This window comes from Stomoxys calcitrans, chromosome 2, assembly GCF_963082655.1.
Source record: "Stomoxys calcitrans chromosome 2, idStoCalc2.1, whole genome shotgun sequence".
In the NCBI taxonomy this organism is placed as follows: domain Eukaryota; kingdom Metazoa; phylum Arthropoda; class Insecta; order Diptera; family Muscidae; genus Stomoxys; species Stomoxys calcitrans.
In genome coordinates, this window is record NC_081553.1 from 101553677 (window position 1) to 101564874 (window position 11198).

Genomic DNA, 11198 nt, shown 5'->3' on the forward strand with positions numbered 1-11198 from the left:
CATTCGATATGGCTGAAATCTGGCATAAGGTGTTTCGTTATGACTTCCAACAACTGTGCTAAGTATAGTTTAAATGGGTCCATAATTTGATAAAGCTGCCATATAAACCGGTCTTGAATCTTCAATTCTTGAACCTCTAGAGGGCGCAATTCTCATTCGATTTGGCTGAAATCTGGCATAAGGTGTCTCATTTGGCTAAAATTTAGCATGAAGTGTTTTGTTTGTATGGTTCAAATCGGTTTAAACCTGATATAGCTGCTATATAAACCGATCTTGGATCATCAATTCTTGAGCCACTAGAGGGCACAATTCTAATCCGATTTGGCTGAAATTGTGCATGAAGTGTTTTGTTATGATTTCCAACAACTTTGCTAAGTATGATTTAAATCGGTCCATAACCTGATATAGCTGACATATAAACCGATCTTGGATCATGACTTCTTGAGCCAGTAGAGGGTGCAATTCTTATCCGATTTGGCTGAAATTGTGCATGAAGTGTTTTGTTATGCCTTCCAACAATTGTATTGAGTATAGTTCAAATCGGCCCATCACATGAAATAGCTGCCATATAAGTCGATTTGGATGACTTCCAACAACTGTTATGACTTCCAACAACTGTGCTAACTAAGGTTCAAATCGGCCCATCACCTGATACAGCTGCCATATAAACCGATCTTGGATCTTCAATTCTTGAGCCAATAGAGGGCGCAATTCTCATTCGATTTGGCTGAAATTTGGCATACAGTGTTTTTTTATGACTTCTATGAATTGTGTTAAGTATGGTTCCAATCGGTACTAACCTGATATAGCTGCCATATAAAGCGATCTTGGATCTTTACTTCTGGAGCCACTAGAGGGCGCAATTCTCAGCCGATTTGGTTGAAATTTAGCGTGAAGTGTTCTATTATGATTTCCAATAATTGTGCTAAGTATAGTTTAAATGGGTCCATAATTTGATAAAGCTGCTATATAAACCGATCTTGGATCTTCAATACTTGAGCCAATAGAGGGCGCAATTCTCATTCGATTTGGCTGAAATTTGGCATACAGTGTTTTATTACGACTTCTATGAATTGTGTTAAGTATGGTTCCAATCGGTTCTAACCTGATATAGCTGCCATATAAAGCGATCTTGGATCTTTACTTCTTGAGCCACTAGAGGGCGCAATTCTTATACGATTTGGCTGAAATTTAGCGTGAAGTATTTTATTATGATTTCCAACAACTTTTCTCAGTATGGTTCATATCGGTCCATAACCTGATACAGCTGCCGTATGAACCGATCTTGGATCTTGCCTTCTTGAGCCTCTAGGGGTTGCAATTCTTATTTGATTTGGCTGAAATTTGGCATACAGTGTTTTGTTATGACTTCCAACAACTGTGCTAAGTATGGTTCTAATCAGTCCATCACCTGAAATAGCTGCCATATAAGCCGATCTTGGATCTTGCCTTCTTAGGCCTCTAGAGGGCGCAATACTTATCCGATTTGGTTGAAATTTTGTACAACAGCTTTTTCCATGGCCTTTAACATATCTATCCAATATGGTCTGAATCGATCTATAGCCTGATACAGCTTCCATATAAACCAATATCCCGATTATGCTTTTTGAGCCCCTATAACGCGAAATTCTTATCCGAATGGACTGAAATTTTACCCAATGACTTCTACTATGGTTTTCAACATTCAATTTATTTGTGGTCCGAATGGAACTATAACTTGATAAAGCATAACAATTCTTATCTTATCTATTTTCTATCTTTGTTTGCCTATAAAGAGATGACTCGCGCAAAGAACTCGACAAATGCGATCCATGGTGGAGGGAATATAAAATTCGGCCAGGCCGATCTTAGCACGCTCTTACTTGTTTTTGTTTTATTTTGCAAAAAATTTCACTCTTCGGATAGTATCCATCGGAAAAATATCAATCGATATTCAGTTAAGAAATTAAATATCGATAGTATCGAAAGTGCAAACCCCAAGTGCGCGATGAGCATTTAACATGGGCGTAACGCTTTGCACTATGATTGGCTTTCCTTTTCCATTGCAAAAAATTGGACATCACTTCGAAGTTAAAATCAGAGCTGACTGGCTGGCAGTTAAATGAACCTCTGACATCCACTCAGATTAATAGCCATAAGGATAATACTTCGAACGTTAGTCTGCAAATTTGGCCACGAACATGTCATTAAGGCATGGGCAGGCACTTCTCACATATCAATGAGTGATGTCCGATTCAAGTATAAGCTCAATGATATGGGGCCTTTTTTTGATAGCTGAGTCTGAAAGGCGTGCCGCAGTGCGGCACCTCCACCATGGCTTCTATGCATGGCATAGTACCTACACATGTCACCAGAATTAGGAGTGGAAAACCACTGCTGAAAATCTTTTTCTGATGTTTCCTCCAGGATTTGAAACCGGGGGTTCAACATCTTAGCCGGAAATGCTTACCTCTGTGCTTTCGTGGTCTCCCACTATAACATAAGTGTACGAAGGAGGAAATGAGGATGAAAATAGAACTAGAAGACGCTGAATCCTTGGGTTCGATTTCTGGCGAGAAAGTAAAAAAATATTTAGCTGTAGTCATTCTCTCACTAATGCTTGCTAGGTATTTAGACAAGGAAAACTTAATGAAGAAAATAAAAACGAGATCTCTTATCATTGGGCTTAAACTTGAATTTGAAAGCATTGTGCAAATGGGGAAAAAAATCGGCTGATAAATGGACTTTTAAAGGCGCTAGAAATAAAAATCAGGCGATACATACACATTAGAGTTAAATTGAAATTCGAACCGAATTTGAAACTAGTACAAAGTATTATATGAGAAACTCATAGATTGACGGGCCACACATGAAATGTCTACCCAATTAGCTATTTGTCCTTCTGTCGAATTATCCATTTGCGTGTTCTGTCAAAAACTGACAAACGGACTGACATACAAAGTAGTTTTTGAATGAATATACGAATACGGAAGGTTGGATGAACAAACAATCGAATGACTGTGTGCTATCATAAAAATGCAGTCATTCCGTTCATCTGTCCGTCAACTTGTCCTTCGGATTGATAAATAAACAATAAAACAGAACATTCGCACAATTATTCGAAATCATAACAAAACGCTATAAAATTTCAAACAAATCAGCTTGTAATGACGCCTTCTAAAGGCTCAACATTTCAAATATGGAGATCGGTTCAAAATCGGTTTGAACCATACCTGCCACAGCTATTGGAAGTCATAACAAAATGCTTCAAAATGTCAACCAAATCGACTAATACTTCTAAAGGCTCAAAAAGTCTGCCGAATAAATCCTATAGCAGATTTATGAGGTTATGAACTATACCTGGCACAGCTCTTGGAAGTCATAACAAAACGATACAAAATTTCAGCCAAATCGGAAAATAATTACGCCCTCTAGAGGCTCAAGAACTTTAATCGGGAGATCGGTTTATATGGCGGTTATATCAGGTAATGGTGCCATATAAACCGTTCTCCCGATTGGACTTCTTGAGCCCTTACAAGCCTCGAGTTTTATACGATTTGGCTGAAATTTTGCATAAAGTTTCACTTATGACTCTTAACAAGTGTGGCAACTATGTAGGCTATCCATGGGCTCCATTCTGAATTTTACTCAGATATCCCTAACAGTCGCAGCACTTACTGAAAATCGCCATATAAATGTCAGTTAACTTAGAAAGCCCCCTAACGTAGAGGTTAGCAAGTCCGTTGACGCTGAACGCCTGGCTTTCGAATCCTTGCAATAACATCAGAAAAAATTTTCATCGATGGTTATTCCCTCCTAATGCTGGCGAAATTTGTGAGATATCATGCCATGGTACCACCTCTACTCCCCCAAAGAGATGTCGCACTGCGGCACGCCTTCCGCACTCGGCTATAAATGGAGGTCCGCTATCATTTAGCTTAAACTTGAATCACACAGCACTCAGTGGTATTGAAAAATTTCCACCTGTGTCTTAATGGAATGTTCATGGGCAAATTTGTTACTTAGAAGGCCACTAAGTTTTGTGCATAACATCTGAATGTCGATTCTCTCCTCATAATATCCTTTGAATCTTTAAAACACTTGGACTGATAAGTCGTGGTATAATTTTTTCATATCCAAATTAACAAAAGGGAGTAAGAAATATTCAACGGTACTGGCTAAAAACCCACCCAGTGTCATTCCTGGGGATAAATTCTACCTCGGAACCGCTTTCGCATGATTACGAGGTGTACTCCATATCTGGTGATTACCCATACATCGTCATTGTGACTGCGTCCATAACTCCGCATTCATACTCTACGTCGCTGCGTCAAGGTCTACCTTCTTTTTGCGCAGAATTTGTTCGGCGTATCAGATCACCGCCTTCCACTTTATATCGTCTTCCAGCATCCTCTGCACTATTATCACAGGCGTCTTTCATCTCTCGATAATCTCCTGAATCTGTTTGGAATCTTCAAAGCACTTGGACTGAAAAGTCGTGGTATAATTTTTCCATATCTAAAATTAACAAAGTGGATTTTTTTGGAGTAAGAAGTACTCAACAAGTAAATAAAATTGCTTGTTTAAGCGAAAATCTTTTCAATTTTATTTGAATTTTGTTAATAACACCTCTGAAGTTTTGGCAGTAACCGCAGATGCCTTCCCTGCATTTACTTCCTTATAGTTGCGTCAGAGGTATTTCCCCCTTCCAGCAGCTTTATACTCTTTTCCACCATTCAGAAAAAAAATAAAATCAAAAATGTAGCCGCCCTTTAAGGCCAATAACTTATTTCCTAATATTTGTTTCATAAAGTAAATAATTGTTGGTGTTTGTGTGCTTATGCCGCTGCCAACATTCAGTTGAACCACAACATTTGCGGCCGAAGGACTCCTTTGAGTTTGATATGTTGGCCTGGAGGCTAAACAGTTTTATTAACATTTCATTTTCGGATGTTTTATTAATATAGGCGTATATTGGTTTGAAGTCAAATAAAATGAAGTATTTTTCTATAGAAATGGGCCAATATGAAGTAGAAAACAGAGGGCGGGGCGGGAAAATAACAATAAATGTGACGTGAGTTAGTTTAACAGGGAAAAACCTAAGATCGACAACTTGAGTGGCGGAAAACTTTAATGAAAATGTTGTTAACGTTTTTTCTTAAGAAACTCAAAACTCTTATGAAAATGTTGTTAACGTTTTTTTAAAGAAAATTTTGGAAAACTGTTATCAGTCCAAAGTTTGCGATTTAAATTTGTTAAGCATTCCTACTCTCAACCAATCTATGCTTAGCTGCTTCTTTATGCAGTTTTATCTCTAGAATAAAGGAATTCCTTTATAATTGTTATACTCCAATACAAAGCAACATGTTGCTGCAACATTGTATATCAACTTGCCAAACACTTTATACACTGCTTACTTAAATAAAAAAAAACACCCCCTCTAAGCAAAACTAAGTGTTTTGCAACAAAAGAAAAAAAACTTAGCACAACACCTGAAACAAAAACATAAAGTATACAAAAGCATACGCACACCTATTATATATACAAGTACAAGTTCCTGAGTGTACCTTCCTTAAGTGTGCGTGTTTGTTATACCAATACACCAGAAACCTAGGAACCCCAAATACATAAACAAAGAACACACGTTTCGTAAATGTTTAACAAGGCTTTTTCCTGTCTTTAACTGTGTTCATTAACTGTGTTCATACATATATGATTTGTGTTTATACGTTTTTTTTGGTTTTGCATGGCTGTATATATACGTGTGTTTGTGTGCAGCAAACTGCTTTAAGTCAAGTCATTCTTTTACTCACTTATTCGTTCATTCATTATTTGCTTTGCTCCATGCTGAGTGACACTTGGTGTGTGCGTGAGCAACAAACCGATGGAGAGACATGCATATGAGATTGCCAGAGTTGTCACGTAGATGGTGTGTAAATCGAATATGGAATATGGAAAATCGCTGAAAGTGATTTACTATAGTATTTTATTTTATTTTTTAAAATTAATTTTATATTATTATTATTTCTATTTTTTTAAGCAAAACAGGAGCTTTATTTCTTATTATATTTATCTTATTTTTTTAATTATTTTTTATTTTATTTAAATTTATTTAATTTCCTCTTTTTATTTTATTGAATTTGGTTTTATAGAATTTTTTTATTATTTTTTATTTTTTTTTATTAATTTTTTATTTTATTTTATTTTTTTCTTATTTAATTTTTTTTTTATTTTATTCAATTAAATTTTTATTCATTTTATTTTTTTTTTATATTATTTTACTTCATTTTTTTTATTTTATTTTATATTATATTATTTTATGTTATTTTATTTTATTTTATTTTATTGTTTTTTATTTTATTTCATTTTATTTTATATTACTTTTTTATTTTATTTTATTTTGTTTTATTTTATTTTAATTTATTTTATCCCATTTTATTTTATTTTATTTTATTTTATTTACCTTTATATTATTTTATTTTATTTTTTTTTAATTTTATTTTATATTATATTATATTATTATTTTTTTAATTTATTTTATTATATTATATTATATTTTATTTTATTTTATTTTATTTTATTTTATTTTATTTTATTTTATTCTTTTTTATTTTATTTTATTTTACTTGATTTTATTTAATTTTATTTTTTTTTCTTTATTTTATTTTATTTTGTTTTATTTTATTTTATTTTATAATTTTTTTTTTATTTTATTTTATATTATATTATTTTATTTTATTATATATTATATTATTTTGTCCTATTTTATTTTATTTTATTTTATTTTACTTTATTTTACTTCATTTTATTTTATTTTGTTTTTTTTTTAATTTTATTTTATTTTATTTTACTTAATTTTATTTTATTTTATTTTACTTAATTTTATTTTGTTTTATTTTTTTTATTTTATTTTATTTTATTTTGTTTTATTTTATTTTTTTTTTTATTTTATTTTATTTTATTTTATTTAATTTTTTATTTTATTTTATTTTATTTTATTATATCTAATTTTATTTTATTTTACTCAATTTTTTTATTTTGTTTTAATTTATTTCATTTTATTCTTTCTTTTATTTTATTTTAGTTTTATTCTCCAATTATTATTATATTAAATTAGTTTTATTTACTTTGCAACTTTTTCCCATTTTTTATTCTTGATAAACAACCACACCTGATATTCTTTTATGTATCAATAAAACCCATAATAGCAACCCTGGTATCTGCATATGCACTTTCTCTCTTTAATTTTTACTCACACCCTTTAATGCTCTTTGTTGCTGGGCTTTGGGAGTCCCATTCATACTCTGCTTAGCCGATACAAAACCATCGCAGACAGGCTTTAATCACTCCAACAGACAGCCATGCAGGTCATGCTTGCTTGTTTGTGCGTGTGTTTCGGTATATTTTTTGTACTCATAACTCATTCACACCGACGACCCATAAGTTTGTCGCATGGTTTTGGTTATTCCGTTTTGTTTGCTTTATTCTTTGAAGCTTTATTGTTTATTCGTGCTCTCCTCCGCTCACCCCTATGAGAATGCATGTTGTGAAGATTTTTTTTTTCTTCTAATTTTTCCACTTTTGTTTTGTGTCGGTACTCTGTGTAGCTTTATTTGTTTGTGTTTAATTTAGTGTGCCGCATACATTGGCTTTGGTCTTTTGTTCTTTTAATTGTATAATTGTTGTAAATATTTATTTTATTGGGTTCTATTTACTCCTTTAATTTCTTTTGGTTGATTTTGACCTGGTTTTAGTTTATTATATTTTTTTTTTCATTGTCTCTCTTTTGTGACAATTTGGGACATTAATTTTTCTACATTTGTTTTTTTTTTCTCTTAATTTTTCGAGAATTTATTTTTGTGGTGTCTTGTTTTTTGATTTCAATGAATAAATATTTTGTTAATTTTAATTTTGTTCAACTCCCAGACGATGAATTGGCAGGACTTATACAGGAAGCTGAAAATAAGCCACCCGAGGAGTTAACCGAAGAGGACAAAATGGCTTTGTTGGGTCGTCCCAAGAATGGTGATGTTGTACGCGCACAATTGCGCATTAAGGAGAGTAAAGAGTTTAAGGTAAGTTCACGATTATTAAATTTGAAATAGAAAAAATTTTATAAAAAAAAAACATTTTTATAAAGAAATGCTATAATTTAAAGAAGAGGAATTTGAAATGCCATATCTATCATTACATGATTTTTGATTGTGACCTCTGTTGCGTATAAGTAACATTTTACTAATATTTCTTATCGAATTATTTATCATACGCCACATGTATCAAATTTATGCTTAACTTTGAAAGTAGCAAAGATCAAGATTTTTATACCTACCATCGAAGGATGGGGGCATATTCATTTTGTCATTCCATTTGCAACACATCGAAATATCCATTTCCGACCCTATAAAGTATATATATTCTTGATCAGCGTAAAAATGTAAGATGATCTAGCCATCTCCGTCCGTCTGTCTGTTGAAATCACGCTACAGTCTTTAAAAATAGGGATATTGAGCTGAAACTTTGCACAGATTCTTTTTTGGTCCACAAGCAGGTTTAGTTCGAAAATGGGCTATATCGGACTATATCTTGATATAGCCTCTATATGGACACATCCGCCGGTTTAGGGTGTTAGGCCCATAAAAACCACACTTATTGTCCGATTTTGACAAAATTTGCGACAGTGGGTTGGTCGACATCATTCTTCAATTTGGCTCAGATCGGTCCAGACTTGGATATAGATGCCATACAGACCAATCTCTCGATTTAAGGTCTTGGGCCCATAAAAGGCGCTATTGTTAGTCTTTAAAAATAGGGATATTGAGCTGAAACTTTGCACAGATTCTTTTTTGGTCCACAAGCAGGTTTAGTTCGAAAATGGGCTATATCGGACTATATCTTGATATAGCCTCTATATGGACACATCCGCCGGTTTAGGGTGTTAGGCCCATAAAAACCACACTTATTGTCCGATTTTGACAAAATTTGCGACAGTGGGTTGGTCGACATCATTCTTCAATTTGGCTCAGATCGGTCCAGACTTAGATATAGATGCCATACAGACCAATCTCTCGATTTAAGGTCTTGGGCCCATAAAAAGCGCATTTGTTATCCGATCTTGCCAAAATTTGGGACCTTGTGTTGAGTTAGGCTCGTCAACATTCCCCTTCAATTTGGCCAATATCAATCCAGATTTGGATATAGCTGCCATATAGACCGATCTCTCGATTTAAGGTCTTAAGCCCATAAAAGCTACATTTATTATCCGATTTTGCTGAAATTTGGGACAGTGAGTTAAGTTAGGCCCTTCGACATCTATCTTCAATTTGGCCCAGACCGGTCCAGATTTGGATAAAGCTGCCATATAGACCGATCTCTCGATTTAAGGTTTTGGGCCCACAAAAGACGCATTTATTGTCCGATTTTGCCAAAATTTGGGACTGTGAGTTTTGTAAGGCTCGTCGACGTTCCTCTTCAATTTGGTCCATATCGATCCAAAGTTGGATATAGCTGCCATATAGACCGATCTCTCGATTTAAGGTTTTGGGCCCTTAAAAGGCAAATTTATTTTCCGATGTCGCCGAAATTTAGGACAGTGAGTTGTGTTAGGCTCTTCGACATCTTTCCTCAATCTGGCCCCGATCGGTCCAGATTTGGATATAGCTGCCATATAGACCGATCTCTCGATTTAAAGTCTTGGGCCCATAAAAGGCTCATTTATTGTTCGATTTTGCTGAAATTTAGAGCAGGAGGTTTCGTTAGGTCCTTTGACATATTTTTCAATTTGGCAAAGATCGGTGCAGATTTGGATATAAAGGGTGATTTTTTTGAGGTTAGGATTTTCATGCATTAGTATTTGACAGATCACATGGGATTTCAGACATGGTGTCAAAGAGAAAGATGCTCAGTATGCTTTGACATTTCATCATGAATAGACTTACTAACGAGCAACGCTTGCAAATCATTGAATTTTATTACCAAAATCAGTGTTCGGTTCGAAATGTGTTCAAATTTTGACAAATTTTGTTCAGCGATGAGGCTCATTTCTGGTTGAATGGCTACGTAAATAAGCAAAATTGCCGCATTTGGAGTGAAGAGCAACCAGAAGCCGTTCAAGAACTGCCCATGCATCCCGAAAAATGCACTGTTTGGTGTGGTTTGTACGCTGGTGGAATCATTGGACCGTATTTTTTCAAAGATGCTGTTGGACGCAACGTTACGGTGAATGAACACATTTCGAACCGAACACTGATTTTGGTAATAAAATTCAATGATTTGCAAGCGTTGCTCGTTAGTAAGTCTATTCATGATGAAATGTCAAAACATACTGAGCATCTTTCTCTTTGACACCATGTCTGAAATCCCACGTGATCTGTCAAATACTAATGCATGAAAATCCTAACCTCAAAAAAATCACCCTTTAGCTGCCATATAGACATCTATCTTCAATTTGGCCCAGACCGGTCCAGATTTGGATATTATTTTATTATGCCATATAGACCGATCTCTCGATTTAAGGTTTTGGGCCCACAAAAGACGCATTTATTGTCCGATTTTGCCAAAATTTGGGACTGTGAGTTTTGTAAGGCTCGTCGACGTTCCTCTTCAATTTGGTCCATATCGGTCCAAAGTTGGATATAGCTGCCATATAGACCGATCTCTCGATTTAATGTTTTGTGCCCATAAAAGGCGCATTTATTGTCCGATGTCGCCGAAATTTGGGACAGTGAGTTGTGTTAGGCCCTACGACATCCTTTATCAATGTGGTCCAGATCGGCCAAGATTAAGATATAGCTGCCATATAAACCGATCTCTCGATTTAAGGTTTGGGTCCATAAACGGCGCATTTATAGTTCAATGTCGCCGAAATTTGGGTCAGTGAGTTTTCTTAAGCCCTTCGACATCTTCCTTCAATTTGGCCCAGATCGGTCCAGATATGGATATAGCTGCCATATAAACCGATCTCTCGATTTAAGGTTTTGGGCCCACAAAATGCGCATTTATTGTCCGATTTCGCTGAAATTTGACACAGTGCCTTATGTTAGGCTTTTCGACATCTGTGTCGTATATGGTTCAGATCGGTCTATATTCGGATATAGCTAGCAAAAAGACCAATATTTTCTTCTACAAAATTGAACAATGACTTTTACTTATTAGATCACTCAATGTCCGTGGCGAATTTGGTCCAAATCGGACCATATTTTGATATAGCTGATATCCATTTT

At 34.6% G+C, this 11198-nt stretch overlaps 1 protein-coding gene across 10 annotated transcripts in view; it reads left to right on the top strand.

Annotated features, from left to right (window-relative positions):
• LOC106082975 (sodium/calcium exchanger 1) overlaps nucleotides 1–11198 on the top strand; it is a 577326-nt gene that overhangs the window by 510561 nt on the left and 55567 nt on the right. For 8 of the 10 annotated variants that reach the window (XM_059363418.1, XM_059363420.1, XM_059363416.1 and 5 more), the window contains one exon: nucleotides 7906–8054. In XM_059363418.1, coding sequence (XP_059219401.1) covers nucleotides 7906–8054 — 149 coding nt within the window. The remainder of the gene's footprint in view (nucleotides 1–7905; nucleotides 8055–11198) is intronic. The other 2 variants (XM_059363421.1, XM_059363423.1) reach the window with 1 other exon arrangement.